Source organism: Chiloscyllium plagiosum, chromosome 26, assembly GCF_004010195.1.
Source record: "Chiloscyllium plagiosum isolate BGI_BamShark_2017 chromosome 26, ASM401019v2, whole genome shotgun sequence".
NCBI lineage: Eukaryota > Metazoa > Chordata > Chondrichthyes > Orectolobiformes > Hemiscylliidae > Chiloscyllium > Chiloscyllium plagiosum.
The window spans coordinates 33,336,064-33,356,165 of NC_057735.1; the positions used below are offsets into that span (position 1 = coordinate 33,336,064).

Sequence of the window (20,102 nt, forward strand, 5' to 3'; positions counted from 1 at the left end):
CACTTTCTTCATTCCTGAAGAAGGGCTCATGCCCGAAACGTCGATTCCCCTTCTCATTGGATGCTGCCTGACCTGCTGTGCTTTTCCAGGAACACATTTTCAGCTCTGATCTCCAGCATCTGCAGTCCTCACTTTCTCCTCGAAAATTTCTACAAGTACCTTGATTTGAAGACACACTCTTGTTATAAATGAATCACATTCACAATTTTCCCCCCAAAAAATTTATACCTTATTGACTGTTACACATTTTCAGCTCTGATCTCCAGCATCTGCAGTCCTCACTTTCTCCTCGAAAATTTCTACAAGTACCTTGATTTGAAGACACACTCTTGTTATAAATGAATCACATTCACAATTTTCCCCCCAAAAAATTTATACCTTTATTGACTGTCAATTATGTTCTGTAAACAGTCCAATAACAATTCAGATATGAGATTCAACACTTATTCTGTGTCCTAATTTTTTAGTTTCGCCAAGATATAGACAAATAGTTGGGAAGCCGGTCTTCTGCTGATCTGTTTTTTGGTAGTTGACCAAGCTGTCTCCCTCTTTCCCCTTTGCAACCACAGCAGCAACAACTCCGAGGTAATGAGCAATGGTTAACGATTGGTCAGTTTTCACCCCCAGCAAACCCTGCTTGAACACTATCACCCTGACAGCAAGTTTAGTCATTGGTTCCAGTGTACAGGCATTTTTCAGTCCTGTTTTTTCATTTCAACTTAATGATGTTCTGAGCAAAACAATATTACTTTTATCTTGACAAAATCATCAGAAAACTGCATATTGACAATTATATATTAAAATAAAGAAAAAACACATAAACCACAATCTGTAATCTCGGCTTGGCCTTTGCTGTAAACTAAATAAGATGTCAAGTGTCCCAATGCTCTGTGTTTAACTATATTAGCCTTACAAATAAAGAAGCCTGTCTTGACTTTACTAACCTCCAATAAACTTGGATGTAATGCCAGTAAATAGCAATTGTGAACCAAATTTCCCATTATCCATATTTTAAATGCAGCAGCTGCCCACAGCATAACAATTTTCACCAATGATAGCCCATTTTTGGAAGTTGCTTTCACTCTAAAATGGGTGGTGACAGAACAATTATGAAATGATTAGACATCAGTTCTTCAAAGCACATAGATGATATAGCCAAAAAGCAAGGTTAAAGTTTGGGAAGAAACCAATCAGATAAAGGATTTTTTGTGTGGGCTGGGGAGTGAATGCCATCTAGAATGGATTTAGGATTTCCCAACACATACGAGCTGAGGAAATTTCTGTATTAAGCAGAAATTATAAGTCTAGTGTTTGTACTAAGTTTGTAAGGTTAATAGTATCAAATAAAGATACTCCTCTTTCAGTATACTTGTTTCCCTGACTTGCTTTTAATAGTCTTCTAGTATGAGAATTGCAACTGTTTCAAACCAGCTGGCATGGTAATTTGCCTCGGCATAACAACACCCTAATATTAATAAGAAAATCGCCTTGTGCACTCTCTAAAGGAGGTACAGCCCCACACTGTGACCCTATTGAAACAATGTTTTATGCCTTTATGGGCTTCCCTACTGTCAAAAAAAATTGGTAGTTGTGATTTTCATGGCAGAATGAGTGGTAGAAGACTAATGATGAGGCACCATCATGTGGGATGTAATTCAAATTGGTCAGCACAACGAGGGGTCTCTCAGGCCATTGTGAAAAATAATGGACTATTTGACAACCAAAAAATAGATAATGCTGCAATAGCATCAATTACTGTAAATAAAGCTTTGCATCACTGTTCAAATGGACATCCAGCAAAATTTTCTTTATAGTTTATGTTAAAATTGGTGCTCTTTTTGAAAGAGTGTAAAGGCCTAAATGTTCCTTCTGGTTTGACCAATTATTGATGCCAATCATCACAACATTGCAGTAGTCACGCAGGCTAGATTGACACTTGATTCACAAATGGCACTTACATCAGAGGACATTGCAGCATAAAGATTAAAATAAATGCAAGTCAACCACATCTGTAAATGGGTTTGAGCCTAAAATAGTAACATTCAAATCGTACTCAAAAACTGTGCTATATTTTTGTTTAAATCTCAATATATTTTAAAATGCTACAGTTTAACAGTGTTATTACTTCTATTCGGTATAATTATTTTGAACATTTCAGTCATAGAAAAACAAAACTTTGAATGTTAATTGCTACCTGCCCCAGAGACATCCCAAATTACAAGGATGTGATGATCTAGTTTACTTATATGTTATGAAAGAAAATGATTATACTTAGGAAAGGAAAAGCTTGAGGTTTAGTGACGTATCTGTATGATTTTGTGTGCTAGATTAAACACTGAAATCCCATGTTTGCTCAGCATGTCATCATTGTAGTTCAAGTTCTAATTTGAATTGTCAATGCTAAATAAAAGAAAACGAAAATGAACATTCCATATTTATATACCTTTTGTTCCTTATGTTAAGTTTTTAACCCTGAAGTCTTAGCCCTGGAGCTATAGATGCGTTTTGATTCATTATGTTTTTATTAAGGGTACATATTTACATTAGTAGCAATGGTGATACTAACAGTCCTTAACCTTATCATAAATTAGATAAAACAACACCTTTTAGTGACCACACATGCTCACTTGAACATTGAAGACCTTAAAGGTGCAGTCAGAAATACCTTGCTCCTTCACAGGTTGTGCTGTAGAATTCTTTATCACGAGATTCAAAGTGAAAGACATGCAGTGGGATGTAACTGGGGTCTTGTCCATTAGTTTCCTGCTAAGGAAACCTTACAAAGCTAGGACTCATGTCTTCACAGTGAATTTAAACAGCACAACAATTGTCATTACGTTCACGTGACCTCTTTGATCCTCACAAGGTAATTTTACAAGTGTGGAGTCTTAATCCTTCAGACGTCTGTGTTGGAAATGTAATATTTTCTTCTACAGCTTTCATTTACATTTGAGCCATGGTTGAAATCCAATTTCTACTTCCTTCTTGGTTTGGACTCTTACATTTGGTACCATTTCCAGATTGTGGAAAGGTGTCACATGTAGGAAACCCAGGTGTACAAGGTTGTCAAAATCATTTCTCTCCAATCTTTTTTTGTAAATTTCTTGCTGGCTGCCTGCCAGTTGGGAAAGCCTTCTATAGAAGGATGCAGTGGTCATTTGGATCAGAGCGATTGCTGTTTCATGTCCAGCATGAGGGTGATGTAGAGAGTTGGTAGCCAAGTAGGATCTCATTGTTATGGAGGTGATGATGGGGTGATAATAATGTGTCAGAGGAATGGTGGCATAAATTGATAACGGAAGGAGAGGGTGGTGAGATGGTTGATCATGCTGTAGGGGTATGTGAGTGGTGTTGGTGGCGGACAGATCATTGAGCAGTGGTCTAGTGCTTCTAGGGTTAACATGTGGGCTAAGAACTGGCTCTCAAGGCTTCTGATTCAGATGTTAATTTTGTGACCCTCAGTTGAAGCAAGTGCATTTTTTTTGTTGGCAGAAAAATTACCCTGTGAGAACCTCCATGATCTGCTTTTTCTTCCTGTTGCTCATTGGCAGTCTGCTGTGGTTAGACTGTCTTAATACTTGTGACTTAGTCATCATTTCAAAGTGCAGATACTATCCTTACCCCTTTTAGTAGCCTGTATTTTTTTTTTGACCTAACAATGACTGCTGTATGCTCTAGTAGATTTCTGCACACACACATACATTTACACTATTGTATACAATATATAATATAATGAAAATGAGCTGAATCTTAGGATTTTTGGCTAAATGTCTGTTTTGTGGAGTTTCAGAGAAGGTTATCTCTGTAAGATCAAATAAATTTCATCACTGCATCTTTCCAAACCTACCTCATTGATTGCCTACCCAGCCTCAATGGTACCTCTCTTACTCGAATCACTGTAACTGAGAGCTACTGGCGATATACTGAAAAACTAGCATGACTGGCCCACACCATCTTTGAAAAGCCACTGTGCACTTGCACAAACATTGACAATCTGGTGTTTCCACTCTTTGGCAGCGTATTGGTACAGCAGTGACAAAGTCATCTCGTATAGCTGACATGGCTGAGAGCCTTCACAGATTGCAGTCCCAGTCTCTCATCCTAGCCGCTATTTAACTTAGTTGCTGTATGGGTTTCCTCCAAGTGCTTCGGCTTCCTCCCACAGTCCAGTGTTGTGCAGGTCAGGTGGATTGTCCATGCTAAATTGTCCATAGTGGCCGGAGATGTGCAGGCTGGGTGGGTTAGCCATGGGAAATGCAGGGTTACAGGGCTAGGGTGGGATGCTCTCCGTGTGGACTCGATGGGCTGAATGGCCTTCTTCTCCACTGTAAGGATTCTACGATTCTAACACGGTGGGGGGGGGGGGGCAACGATATGAGAAATGTGTTGGTGCAGAGACTTTAATTATTTGCCACAGCGAGACAGACACTTAAAAATGAATAAGCACTTAAATCATGGCTATGAGCAAAAAGAGGGCAGTTGTATTCTTTTCAGACTATTCCAGCAAAAAAGGTAGTGTGGACCCAAGGGACCAGATGGGCTCCTGCTAAATTGTAAACATCTGTGAACCTAGGGATTTAGGGAAATAACTACTTCTTATGATTAGTCATTCAATAAAATAAAACAAAGGGTGAAAGAAATCTCTCGAAACAGTTCTTGCACCTCATTTTACTGATTTAACATTAAGGAAGTAGATTAATGATCATATCACATCATTCCTTGTAATGTGGATAATGGGATGAAGAAATTAGGTAAAACATAATGACTAAATTGCTCCCAGTTTCCTATGGTGATTGAGATATCTGGAGAGGAAATACAGAAGTCTGGCTGAAGAGTGAGGAATAGATCAAGGGGGAACAAAATGATGAACAAATACAGGAAATGATCATGATATAAAGCAGATGATTCAATGGACAACATGTCAGACAGGAGACCACATGAGCTGAGCTCATCCACGATACTGTGCTTACATAAATACTAATATTTTGACCTTTACACATAGTGATTTAGACCCTGTTTGGATTTTTGTTTTGTTTCAAGCCCAGTATCAAGGTCACATAGAGCATAGTTTAGGTTTACTATGTCAATCAATTGTACAAATTGCAGTCAGTGTGAAAAAAAAGTAAATGGATTTGTCTTTTCAATGTTACACGGGTTACACAAAAACATTACATCTCTGGAAGGATACAGGATTGAGCCTCAGAAGTTGAAAAACAAAATAAAAGATAAATTACTGATTAATTAAAAAGCAACTAATTTGCCATGTTCTTAATACAGCTGTGCAACCAGGTTGGATCAGCAGCAGAATGTTGAGTAAATGTGGGGTAAAATAGCACTGTAGTTGGTAGATCAGATACATTGTGTCACAAGACCAAATCCCATCATAACAAGTGGGAATTTCAATTTGTTGCTCTATATAAAAAGATGTCATAAAAAAATTAGTATTAGTAATGCTGACCATAGCCTACTGGCTATGTTGTAAAATGCTGTCTGTTTCACCTTGATCCTTTAAGAAAGAATATCTGTCATTCCTACCCACCTTGACCTATATGTAACTAAGATCAATTTGGTTGAATCTTAATTACCTCTGAAATCGCTGAGGAAGCCAGTCAATTGTACCAAACTGCAGCAGAATCTTTATAGATTGGCGCATCAAGAAAATGGCCTTTCTGAGGCCATTTTGGAATAGGCATGAAATGTCAGTGTCTTCAGGAATGTCTATATCCCATAAAATAATTAAGGAGTAATAATTATTTCCACAAGTGTCAAGATTTAGAATTCAGATATGCTCATTCTACAATTAAAGTGGAGACACAAGTATACTGGATTAGATACTGAAACAACCTCTTTCTCAATCATTAGATTGTTGTCAGAGTCAATGCAGATTCATGGGACTCTGTGTACCTGCATGTCACTTCTGTTTCTATGGGCTGAATTATATAGTGGTTTGAGTGATGGGGGCTATGGGGCAAATGCAGCAAGACTCATCAGAACATCAAGCTCATTTCACTCCATCTTTTATGGTTTTCACAAATGACATGGTGAGTTTCTCCCTGCGTAATGTGAAATGCCAGTCGATGTGGATTAACAACTTGCCAATTAACACCACAACTTACCTCATCAATATTCAGACCCTTACCAAATTTACCAAACCAGCTAAATCTTGGGAAATTTTGACAGGGAAAACAGAGCGAGCACCTGATGACTGCACCTTGCTGCTCATTGTGAATGAAGTCCATGGTGGAAACTGGGCACCAACTTCTCAGGTCCTGCTCCATGAAGACAATCCATATGTCCGCACAGATTGGCATCTGATATGTGCCATCTTCAAATAACCCTCAGGGCACATCTCCAATCCATGTGCATGATGCTTCTGCAATTCAGTGTTGCAATTTGGGCTGCTCTGGCAATTATCAATGTGATGCTGCAGCACAGTCCGTGCACTCAGAGGCACACACCCAGCTCATGCACCAGATCAGGTTGCATTTCTGTGTTCTTTGTTCACTGTCAAGATGTTCATTCACTTTACAACTACCTGGATATTCACAGCATCCCTGCCTTGTGTTACCATGTGCTTTGCCTCCTCAGCCAGAACATGTTACACTGCCTTACGTATTACACAGCCACAAAACCAGGAAGCTTGTTCCCAGCACAGTAAATAAAGGGCAGCCTCAGACAACAGTCCAGACTCTGCTCAGAGTCAGAATCTCTCCTCATAATGGGTGAGGAGCTGAATGGCAGGTCTTCACTCTTTCTACTCTATAGTGGGCTGCTGTCCTCATGGTATGAATGAGAGACATTACAGGAGAAGTAAGTATGTAGCATAAATATAATTGTTGGTTCAGGTGGGGTGGTGTCCCAAGTGAGGCAAGTAGAAAGAGCAGAAAGCATGCAGGGTTAGTGGTATTGAAGGTTGGTGGGACTGAGGGAATGGGGAAGATGTTCACAGTGATAGTGAGAGCGGTAGAGCATGAGCCTTGATGGGAGATGGATACATTATAGAGATAGACTAAGTGTGAGGAATTGGAGAGAATAGGGTAAAATTTACTCTTTGGAGTGGAGAAGGATTCAACCTTCTTCCTACATTGTTGGGCATTGCCCCAGATGACTGAGATTGCTTTAACCTGGGTTATACCTTTGACCAAGTTGACATAGTTTGGTGTCATGGGACCCACTCCTGGTGTTGGGAGGGAAGAGGATGTCTTCTCTGTACACCACCCCACCTCGCAGAAGCTTCCAGGTTCCTGCCCACACAGCATTGTGCTAATTATCCTCTGTCTGCCATGTCCTAGGCAATTATCAGACAATTACGCAGGCCAGGTCCAGACTGACAGTGCTGGTCTGAGTTTGCCACAAGAGTTTAAAGATGACGGAGGATATCTGCTGAGTGCTGAATACTTGTAGGAATGATGTGTGGTAAGATAGGGCAGAAAATGGATGTCAGAAATGCCATGGGGCAGGATAGGTAATTAATGAGGTGAGTTTGGTAAGAAACGGTGATAAAACATGTTAGAGTTTATGGTGCTAAACACCCAAAAAAACTTGACACACCTCAGACTAAGCCAAAAAAAGTAAGGTTCAGTTCCATGTGTTTTATTTTATTCCTATTTTACAATAACATGATATTCAGAACAGCTGCACTTTAATTTGTAATAAATTGTTTTTCTTGCACTTTCCCTGCAATAATCAGAACTCCAGGCTGTAATGAAATTGGGTTCCTGTGACACGATTAGGACGTTGGCACCATTTTAACAATGGGCCACACAAGTCTTACACAGTGCCGGGCTTGCTGGTGAACTTTAACAGCAAACAGGAGTGATGGCTGAATCCTCTACCTCAGAAGAGAACATCACTTTTTAGGTTTCTTCTCAGTCACAATAAGGAAGGGTGCCTCTGTGTTCCTGCAAGGAAACTTTAGAACCTTCCTTATCCCAATCTACACTTGACTACAATGTCCTGCCTCCTTCCTCCCTCATGGTTAATGTTTCCTCAAATCAGCTAATTTCTTTAGTTGCTGCTATTTCCTACCTCCAATAACTTTAGACAAGAGTCGAAGAGTGTGGTGCTGGAAAAGCACAGCTGGTCAGGAAGCATCCGAGGAGCAGGAGATTTGATGTTTCAGGCATAAGCCCTTCATCAGGAATCTGCTCCTCAGATATGCCTGACTGGCTGTGCTTTCCCAGCACCACACTCTTCAACTCTGAACTCCAGCATCTTCAGTCCTCACTTTCTCCAACTGTAGCCAAGAGTTTGACATCCAGAGTGCAGATGAGAAATGGAAATTACAGTAGGTCATGCCTCATGCTGCTGCAGTGATGTGAGCTTGCTGCTTGTCCTTTCACCCCCATATCGCACTTTTACTCTGATATGAACCAAAACTGTTCCCTGTGACTTGATTCTTTTTCACAGATATTAGTAAGTGCAATAACTTGATTAATTAATTATAAAGTAAGCTTGTATTGATAAAAGATTTGACTTTTCTCACTGAGGATTGGGCAATTAGTCAGAAAACAATGGATAGCTCTAATTAGTTCCAAGTAGTCACTATTTGTAAATTCTAGGTCCTATATTTATAATGATAAGTAAGGTCAGATTTTCAGCACACTGCTCATTGGAAGCCTCAAGTTAATGAAGGTGTCTGTCTTTTCTAACTCTTTTGGAAACCCTACAACTCTTATTCATCATTTAAATAAAGTACGAGAAGACAGACCCTTCATGCACAAATCTTGCAAAGTGGCAAGACTGATTTACAAACCTATTAAAGAATGTGGAATTCCGGGGCATAATATATCGTACACAAGCCAGGAAGTTCTGCTAACTCTGTATAAAACACTCATTTGGTCCCCACTGGAGTATTGGGTTCAATTTTGGCATCATTTTAGGAAGCATATGAAAGCATTGGAGAGGATACAGAAGGGATTTATAGAATGTAACCAAAGATGAGGGATTACAGTTATGTGGATTGACTGGATAATCCAGGATGTTTCTCCTTAGAGCAGAGAAAGCTAAATGGAGGCTTGACAGATGTGTTTAGACAAGAGTAAATCACAGAATCATGGAATTGTCAAGGTGTAAAAAGAGGCCACTTAAGTATCATGACTGCACCAGATCTCTGAGTATACTGGCTTAATGCCAATTTCTTATATTTTCATGCTAACCTACACATTAGATGATTATTGAAACAGAATCAATGTCTTTTCACAGTCGCGAATGAGCCTGTGTCCACATTACTTCTCGGCAGTGTATTCCTTTTTGTGTAAAACAGATTCTTTCTCATCTTGCATTTGCAGAACATTTTAAATTGGTGTTTTTTGGTTCTTGACCCTTTTATCCCTACCTACTCTGCCCAGACCCCTCATAATTTTGATAGCATTGATCAGATCTCCTCTTAATCTCCTTTCCAAGGAAAGCAATTTATCCTCATAACTGAAGTTTGCCATCTATGGAACCATCCCCGTAAATCTCTTCGGCACTATGCGCAATATGTTCACATGCTTAAAACGTGGTGCCCCAGAACTGTACATAATACTCCATGTGAAATAAAAATAAACTGTTTCCAATGGCTGAAGTGTCTTTAATAAGAGAGCACAGACTTAGAATGATTGGGTGAAGAAGAAAAGGCAACATGAGGAAAACTTACTTAACATAAGGATTTCTTTGTGATTTGGATTGCACTGCCTGATGGGATGGTGGATATAGTAGTTCAACAAATAATGCATTGGATAAAAACTTGAAGCAGAGAAACTTACAAGGAAGTGGGGGAAAAGAGTGCAGGTTCATAGCTCCTTGAAAGTGGAGTTGCAGGTAGGTAGGATAGTGAAGAAGGCATTTGGTATGCTTTCTTTTATTGGTCAGAGTATTGAGTACAGGAGTTGGGAGGTCATGTTGCTGCTGTACAGGACATTGGTTAGGCCACTGTTTGAATATTGCATGCAATTTTGGTCTCCTTCCTATCAGAAAGATGTTGTGAAACTTGAAAGTGTTCAGAAAAGATTTACAAGGATGTTGCCTGGTTTGGAGGATTTGAGCTATAGGGAGAGATTGAATAGGCTGGGGCTGTTTTCCTTGGAGCGTCGGATGCTGAGGGGGCGACCTTATAATGGTTTATAAAATCATGAGGGTCATGGATAGGATAAATAGACAAAGTCTTTTCCCTGGGGTGGGGGAGTCCAGACTGGAGGGCATAGGTTTAGGGTGAGAGGGGAAAGCTATAAAAGAGACCTACAGGGCAACTTTTTCACTCAGAGGGTGGTAAGTGTATGGAATGAGCTGCCAGAGGAAGTGGTGGAGGCTAGTACAATTGCAACATTTAAAAGGCATCTGGATGGGTATATGAATAGAAAGGGTTTGGAGGGATATGGGCCGGGTGCTGGCAGGTGGGACTAGATTGTGTTCGGATATCTGATCGGTATGGATGAGTTGGATCGAAGGGTCTGTTTCCATGCTGTACATCTTTGTGACTCTAAATTAAATAATTTTTACGGAAAGAGGCCATTCAGGCCATCGTGCCTGCACCTGTTCTCTTACATAGTGCCAACTTCTTCCCATTTCCCCATATCCCTACACACTATTTCTACCCAATATCCTCATCAATCTCTCAATTGAATCTGCCACTGCTACACCTCCAAGCTGTGCATATCATAGCCTAACTAACTGCTGTGTATAAAAGTTTTTCTCACATCACGTTTGATTAGTTTGCACTTCACTTTAAATCCATACCCTCCTGTACTTTCTTCCCTTATGAGTGGGTACAGTTTCTCCCTATCTACTATATGCAGCCTGCTCGCGATTTTGAAAATGTCAATTGAATCTCCTCTCAACAGCCTTCTCTTCAAGGGGAACAGACCCAACCTCTTCAATCTATCCTCTTAATTGAAGTTTCCTATTCCTGGAACTGTTCTTGCAAATTGCTTCTGCACTCTTTTCAATGCATTCGTGTCTTTCCTATAATGTGACACCAACAACTGTGCACAGTGTTGCAGCTGAGGTTGAACAAGTGTCTTGCATGGTTCAATATCACATCTCCGGGGTTGGGGAGTGGGACTAAATGGCCTGTTTGTCAAAAGAGTGGATATGGACAGAATTATTTGGATTTAATTTTGGAATGGAAACAGAAGTGGTCCAGCAGAATCAAGCAGGAGTACTGCTCCTAATTAATGGGAGTGCGAAGGCCACAGAGGAATTCTCTCTGCTCCTGGTAAGATTTCAATTAGGTACCTTAAAAAAATTGCTTAAAACCCATGGTCCAGACATTGGAATTTAAATGGCACACAAATTCAATGAGTCCTCCCGTAAGTCTCAGAAGCTGACCTACCATCAGCCTATCAGGGAGGCCTCTTGGAATCACATACTCAATGCTCAATTGAAGAACTTAACACTGGGGGAAAGGGGCTGCTACAAGCTCACCCTCTAACCTTACCTTTCAAAACCCCTCACTGACACATTGCACCCGGCATCTCCCCTGTTGCCTTACTCACCTCTGTCGAAGGGTCCGGCAATGATCCCTGGTAAATAGTTTCTAAAGTTACCGGCAGTGGCTAAAGTCTCCAGTGACACTGGGGAATGGGGAACAGTCTGATTCTGGTTGGCCAGGAGTACTATGGGACTGGATTGCTGATCCCTTGAGTCCTTAATCTGAAAGGAGATTCAATACTAGCCAGTTTTCTGCCTCCTCACCATGTTGTGCCTTCCAGTGAAAAGCTGTGTATGCTTCCTACAGGTTCTTCACTAGGGGCACCCACTGGTGCTGGAACTAAATCACTCGATGGACTGTCTGACCTTCTTTAGTGTAGTACTATTCTGAATATTCTGATATCTGTAAATTTCAAGTGCCACTGTTGCAAGGTTGGTTATTGAAGGAAGGCATGGGGGATTGTAACAGAGGAAGTTTTAGGTTTTCAGGTAAGATTTATAATATAATTGATTGATTTGTCTACCCTGCCAGAGGAAGTCATGCTCATATTTCATGAAACTCCCTTTTGGAGGTTTCATCAATATGATAGCCCACTGACATGGCAGGGAATTGGTGCTGCAAAATTCCTCTGTCATTTCTCAGGGAGATGAAAATGTGGGAATGCTTCACTCGAGGTGTGTTCAATAGCCTGACCCCAGTATTTTCAACAAGGTCACTCTTTTCCATGGTGCATGACGCTTTATTCCATCCCACAACTCACTCCCTTGCACTAAGGACATCTCAAGAATTTCAAGGTCTTCTCCTCTATGTTGGTGTGAGGAAGAAATGATACATTAGATTAGATTCCCTCCAGTGTGGAAACAGGCCCTTCGACCTAACGAGTCCACACCGACCCTCCGAAGAGTAACCCACCCAGACCCATTCCCCATATTTACCCCTGACTAATACACCAACTCTATGGGCAGTTTAACATGACCAATTCACCTATCTGCACATCTTTGGATTGTCGGAGGAAACCCACGCAGACATGGGGAGAATGTATAAATTCCACACAGTCGCCCTAGGCTGGACTCGAACCTGGATCCCTGGCGCTGTGAGGAAGCAGTGCTAGCCACTGAGCCACTGTGCTGCCCTATTTATTGTGCTATACATTTCACCCTGTGCTTTGCAAACTTCTCTTTTTATAATAATGTGGAGTCATAGAATCATATAGCACAGAAGTGATCCTTCGACCCTTGAATCTGCACCAACCTTTCTACACTAATCCCAAATTCCACTACTTGGCTCATTGCTTTGAAAGCTATGACATCTCAACTGCTCATCCGTGTAATTTTTAAAGGTTGTGAGGTTTCCTGCCTCTTCTACCCTCCCAGACAATGCATTTCAGATTCCCATCACTCACTGAATGAGAATTTGTTTCATGAAATCTCCTCTAAACCTTCTGCCCTCCACCTTAAAACTATGCAGATTTGTTATTGAATCTTCAACTAAGGGGTACAGCTGCTTTTTATCTACCCTGTCCATTCCCCTCATAATCATGTGCATTTCAAAAAGATCCACCTCTTCCCACTTTCTCAGATTTAAAGGAAGAAAAACCTCAGCTTATCCAGCTTCTCTTCATAGTGAAAATGCTCCAACTCAGGCAGCATATTAGTGAAACTTCTCTGCACCCCCTCCAGTGCAACCACATCTTGCCTATAGTGTGGTGACCAGAACTGCACACAGTACTCCAGCTGTCGCCCAAACAAAGTCTTGTACAGTTCTTGTAATTTATCCCGCAACTAATAAATGCAAGTGCCCCTTATTCCTTCTTAACCAACCTTTAGCCTGCCCTACCACCTTCAGGGATGTATGGACAAACATCCAAGGCCCCTATATTCCTTTGAGCTTCCTACTGTCTTGCCTTTTATTGAGTACTCCCTTGTCTTGTTACTTGTTCCAAAAAGCATCACCTCACACTTTACAGAGTTCAGTTTCATCTCCAACTAATCTGCCTGTCTGATCAACCCAACTATATTTGCCTGTACCCTACGATCTTCTTCCTCACTATTAACCATGTCGTCTGAAAACTAACTTACCATTCCCCCAACATTCCCATGTATATCATTTGTTTGCATATATGAGGTAGAATATCTATTTCTCACAAGCAAAAAGAGATCCAGCACCTGGACACTGGTATGCTACTGGACACTGGCCTCCAGTGACACAAACTGCCTTCCACCACCACCCTCAATCTTCTACCACTAAGCCAGTTTTAGATCTAGCTTACCAAGCTACCCTGGATCCCTGAGCTACTCATTATTTGTGTAACTGGGTTGCAAATGGATTATTTTGCAAGGTCAGCAGACACTTTTTTTTTGTAAGGATAACCTGCCATAGTAAAGAACCTCTCCTTTAAATATTTGATTTTTTTTTACATACATTGCTGAAAAAAAAGATGGTTTCAAAGGATCTTCAAATATGTTCTGTATAAGATTGCTTTGCATATGTATTTTTTCCATGGCAGTAATCTAAATGGAGCTGATTTATAAGTGGCTTGACATGGAACATGAGTGAATAGATGCAAATGCAAGTTGAAAGCTGGGAAAATTGATTCAAATATGTTCTGAGTGGGACTGTGCTATTTCCTGTTGGAAGACAGGAATTATAATATTAATGTTGTATTCCTCATATAGACCTATTGTTTTCTCCACTTGCTCCCCAGTTACTTCACTGAGACGTCAGAGATGTGTTATGCTTTATGTGTGTTACCCTCTGAGACAATACACCTCTGTGTGCTGGGGCAAGGCATTCATTAGATACGTCTCAATTTTCTAAAATAACATGCACAATTTTATGCAATATGAAGGAAATATTTTGGATGTGTATAAAAGCGTGCCAGTAACCTTTCCAATAATTTTCTGAAGACATTTTGGGAATTATTTAAAGACATCCGTTCACCCTTTCACAGTTATGGCATGGTATCTTCCATCCTTACATGCACTTTTGAAATTAATAATTACATGGCAACATCAATGCAGGTTTCACTAGTGGAAGGGTGAAAATTGTGGTCAGCTAAACTTAAAATGATGGGACTTGCTCCTTGTGTGTTTTGCCTTCATGTTGGTGACATTTTAAATGTTTTATGCTGTGCTCTTGGTCTATTTTTTTACTGAGATGTCTGCTACCATGGCAGCAAGGAGCAGCCACTGCAGTGGAGGAAGCTGGGATACATTAGGGGATGTGGGCTGAATACTGAGAGGGCTGAGTCCAGCCCATGCTGTAGCTCTCTCTCTCCCAGTATTTCCTGTCTTGCTAATTGAGCTGATGTAAATGCCGGACTGAAAGCTATTGCCACAACAGCTATTTAAATTGATGGCTGTTCTCCTCAATTGTGAGATTCTGGAGAGAGAGAGATACACACACACACACACACATTGAACAAGAAAGAAGCTGCTCCCTGATTTCCCCCTTTTGCTGGTAATGATGGAATAGCCTTTTCTTTCCTAGCACATAGCATCTTGGAAGCAGGGGAGGGCGTTTGGTGATGACATTCTTCTAGTGATCAATCTGCTAGCGGCAGCTGATCATCTGATGTTGCAACAAGCGGGCTGTGCTGAAGGGAGCTGTTTCAGGGAGGGTTATCTGGATTGAATACCGGGGCTGGAAAGCTCCCTGCTCTCCAACAATTCCACCGCAGGCGAATGATTACTCGCAGACAAGATGCTCGGTGCAAATGTCAAGTGTTGTGAGACTGAGATTTGTGATGAGAATCCGGAAGATGTGAAGGTTTATAAGCGGCAGGCAGATGGAAAGGGAACAGGGCAACACGGGAAGAAGGGGAAACCTCCAACGATGCACCGAGCGACAGAGCTGAAGGTGTTTAAAGGTGGAACCAACCTGAGGAAGCAAAAATCACTCACGAATCTTTCGTTCCTGACTGATGCAGAGAAGAAGATGCAGCTGTACGAGCCGAAATGGTGCGATGATATGTCAAAGTCGGCTCAAACGCTAGGGAAGGGAGGGTTCAAACATAAAGATGCACCGATGTCTAAATCTTTGTCAAAATCGGAGCACTCGCTGTTTCAGGGCAAGTTGGCCCCGAGTGTGAACAAGCCTCTTGCAGCACCCTCCACCCGTGGGATACCAAGCAGGATCCCACGAGGACCCTGGGCTGAAGTCAAGCCACTGAGCAAATCGACCGAAGCCAGCACTGGCGACGGCAGCAAGTCAGACGATGAAATATTGTCCAGCAAAGCTAAAAATGTTAAAAAACAAACTCCGGCCACAAGCAAGAGCCAGCAGCCTGAAGAGAAAGCTTATTTGAAGGTGGATCCTGAGCTTGTTGTCACAGTGCTGGGTGACCTAGAACAGCTTCTGTTCAGCCAGATGCTTGGTGAGTTTTTCGCTTGCTGCACAGAATACATGGCGATTTAAACTGCCTCTCACTCCGTTCCTGAATAATCTTTTATTTGTTTCACGCTTTACAGCACCGCTATCTTTTTACACTGCATAAATACTTAGTGATCTCACTTGTGAACTGTCACTCTAATTAGTTTAAAGAAGGATGTCTATAATTAGACCATTGTTGTATTAATAGCATTCCTTGACTCAAGTTAAAATTGACCCTTTAAATTACTGATGCAGTGCAGTGATGCTATTATGATGGACAGATTGCTGCATTTGCTGTCTCATAATGCATTTTAATTGTGCCTCAGTTATGTATTATCGACATGTTATCAAATGATTGATGGTTAAAATTGCTTGCTCCGTTAGATGCCTTATACGATTGTTTAATTTGTGAGCGATTTTATTTAAAAATCAGAATAAAATCGATTTCTAGATACAAATAGGTGTTTACCAGATATTACACATGAAGCAATTGAAATCAATTGACTAATATTACTTGATATCTCCTTACTAAATTGTTGAGGTATATCTAAAGCAATTTTTGGTTTTGTTACTTACTTGATAGGAGTTGATCCATTAGGTTTCATTTGATCAATGTGCTAAAAACAATGTTTACTCTCTTTAAACATAATTCATTTTTGCCATTCTTTTGACCAATCTGCATCTTAAGTTATAAAGGAGATTTCAAAGCATTCTTTTTATCATGTGCACTACTTCAACTAGGTGAATATATATATATATATATATATATATATATACCTTCAAAAAAAAGTTCATATCACATGTTTGAATACTTGCTTTTTATTTAGTGTAGAATTGTCAATAAACAAAAAAAATGTTTTTACCCAAATTCACAATTTTTATCTTGTACAGCAACTGGAAATTTAATCAGGTGTAACACTGTGTGTAAAACTGAATTAGGAAATGGATTAACCATTTAAACGTATTTTTGTAAATCCTTAATTTCCTTGGAATGAACTCAACATTTTTTTAAAATGTTGCTTCATGTCAGACATGGTTTTGCTGTTGTTAAAAGTGAGAATTACTGCACCATAGGGTAGTTTGACTCTATATATTTTTTCAAATTGACTTTGAATATGTATTATAATACAATAAACATTATATTCTACAAGTACATTTTATTGATCCATTCACAATCCAGATATTAATAGCATCACATAATAAAATGACATTTTGATGATAAATATTCATGTCAAATTAAAATAGCTTTCTGTGTCAGGAAGAAAACCTTCCTTTTATCATATATTATTTCATGATGTTTTGCTATTACATTTTACAAGTTAAAAGGACTCAAAAGTGAAAGGTGACCAAGTTCTGAGTGTGTATATGCATGCATTTGAACAGATTGTGGCCCACATCACTCATTGAATAAACGCAAAGTTATTTTAATTTTGTTTCTTTTCATTCATTCTAAGAAGCTATTGGTGAAATATATTGATCTCATTTCATGCTGTTAGTGAATGTGGAGAGACAAAATAGTTTGAAACATTTATGTGGCAGCTAAGATTGACTGATTAGGTACTGATTTATTATCTCAGCAAGGGATTTCAAGGATTCAGTGTTTAATTTAATGCATGACACTGTAATTTTCCATTTCTCCTATATTATCTTAATTGCCATGCACATGGCTGAAATATGGACCTCCCATTAAAAGGTTCATAACACATTAAGGATTGATAATGTACAATTGCAACATTGCCACTGCATTTAAATGACTGTGGGTTTTTTTGTGTCTGAATTCAACTGTGAGCATTGTTAGAATATTTTGTATTCTGCACATTGCATAAACTAGATTACTCCAGGTACCTAAGTTAGTTACATTTGCTCTAACTTCAAACCAGCAACTAATATATGGCTTGATATGTTTAACACAAGTCAAACATTAATTCTTGTAGTAAATAGAGTTTAAAGTGGAATCATAACAAAACTATAATTTGAAACATTAGAGGAGGAGGAGACAGAAGTTCGGGTTCATGAACATTTAAAACATCCTATAGCTGAAGAATAAAATATTTGAGCTAACTTCCTATTTATGGCTAATGGACACCAATCCACAAAATTACTAAATACCTTGAATATAAACACCTGATGAAGGAGCGTCGCTCCGAAAGCTAGTGTGCTTCCAATTATACATATGACTATAACCTGGTGTTGTGTGATTTTTAACTTTGAATATAAACCATTATTAAAGTCAGTACTGATTGCAACACTCTATCTTGACTGCCTAAAACAAAACACATGCAATATATAAATCTAATTTCACGCTTTTATGAAAATGCATAATGTTCTCTGTGCCATATGAGGAAGGCCACAGGTTCACCTAGACTTAATGGAGCTCAGTTGACCAGTGTCATTGGCTTTGAATCCCAGGGAAAGAAATGAGAAATGCCAGTTCAGCATGGTGAGAAGGGCTTGATTGCAAAATTGTGTGAATTTTTGTTTGGGAGTAACCACTGATCAAAGGCCAGAAAAGTGTGCACAGACTGGTGAGACAACCAAACTGAGAAGTTTACATTTGTACTGCTGCAATATTTCTCTGCCCAACCGAAAGCAACATATATTGATAGTGCTCTGGTAGCCAACTGTTTACCTCCGTTAACACATTATGTATTGAGGAGGAGACAGGAGAAAATGGGAAAAATTCCTCTTCTAAAATAAAAATGGAGATGGAGAGCATGCTCTTTTTGCAGTTATACTGGAGTAAAGTAGTTTTTAAAATCTGTCAGTGCAATGCATTTATAGTTTTGATTACAGCATAGTTCAAGTATGTAAATTGCTTAATAATATGGCTTTATGCAGAAGAAAATGTAATTACAGTGCAAACATGTTATTGGGCCATGTCTTACTTCCTCTCCCTTCCCCCTTTCAAGTTATTCAATACATAAAGTCCTTTTTGTATCTTCATTTTCCTTCCTTTGTACTCTCTGGGGCATCCACCCTTGAGTTCAGCAATATGAGTGAATAATCCCAGGCTTCGTTATGGGTTTTACCAATCCAATTCCATCACAGAATAGCAGTGAAAAGTGACTTGAGATGTTATGTTGACAATTTTTTCTCACCTGCTCTAATTTTGTACCTTACACACACATTAGATCCCACACAGTGCATTGTATGTCACAAATCTGCAGCCTGAGTCATTTATTGTGTACTAGTCTGCTGAGGAATAGCTATTTTTAAGCAAACTTGTTTTCAGGATTCCACAAATGGTTCGTTCTTCTGAGCGGAGAAGTCAACATGAACCTCTTCAAGAAAGGAGTGAGGTAGTGAAACTGTAGCTTTGCAGTTCGATTCCTGCTTCAAATTTAGAAGATTGTAGAGTCAAAACCTACTTATATACTTGAGATTAAAATCTACATTAATACTTCAGCACAGAATGCAGCAATGCTGGAGGTGCCATTCTTTGGCTGAGACATTTAGCTCTGACTCTGTCTGTCCTCTCAAATATAAAACATCCCATGACATTATTTTTGAATAATGTCAGGGGAGTTCCCTCATTGTTGTGGCCAATAATTACATCTCAATCAACATCATAAAAAAACAGATTAACCGGTTGTTATCAAATCAGTGCATTGGTGAACTTGATGTGTGTAAATACAGAACTTCTGGATGACAATTGGGATGCCCAGTCAACTGGCTGTAAAGTGTCTTGGGACAACCAGAGGTTGTGAAAGATGCTACGTAAATGCATGTCTTTCTTTGAAAGATGCTTTATGTGGAAAAAATGGAAAACATTATTATTTTTAAGAAATGGTTTAATGCAAGATAATACTCATTTGGGCAGTTTGGAATCATAAAAGCCTTACAATGTGGAAGCAGGCCATTCTGCCCATTGAGTATACACTTACCCTCCAAAGAGCAGCCTATCCATACCCATCCCCATTCCCCTACCCTATCCCTTGGGATAGATAGAAATTCTTTATGTAATACTAAAAAAAATGCTTTATATATTGCTTGCAACAAGGTACAGGCTAACAGAATGGACGTGCAAGTGGTAAACAGAATTAAAAACAGAAAATGTCAGATGGCAAATTTGACAGAAGGGATCATGGGAGGCAATATAGATCTAGTGGAAAAGTTGTGAAGGGATTTCAGGAACATGGGGTCTCTGGGGTGCATGTGCATCAATCTTTGAAGATGGCAGCACATATTGAGAGTTGTCAGCAAAACTCTGGGCTTCATAAATAGACACACTGAGTACAAAAAAGTGGAATACATGCTGAACTTTTATTAAGTGTAAGTTAGTCTTCACTTACAGTTTTGTGTCCAGCTCCGATCCTAA

At 39.7% G+C, this 20,102-nt stretch overlaps 1 protein-coding gene across 4 annotated transcripts in view; it reads left to right on the forward strand.

Moving 5' to 3' along the window:
- nav1b (neuron navigator 1b) overlaps window positions 1–20,102 on the forward strand; it is a 638,783-nt gene that overhangs the window by 273,767 nt on the left and 344,914 nt on the right. For 2 of the 4 annotated variants that reach the window (XM_043716844.1, XM_043716845.1), the window contains exon 1: window positions 14,545–15,788. The exons of the other annotated variants lie outside the window; for them this stretch is intronic. In XM_043716844.1, the coding sequence (XP_043572779.1) occupies window positions 15,116–15,788 (673 nt within the window). In that variant the 5' untranslated portion in view covers window positions 14,545–15,115. Of the gene's footprint in view, window positions 1–14,544; window positions 15,789–20,102 lie in introns of those variants that run through there. 4 annotated transcript variants of the gene reach the window in all.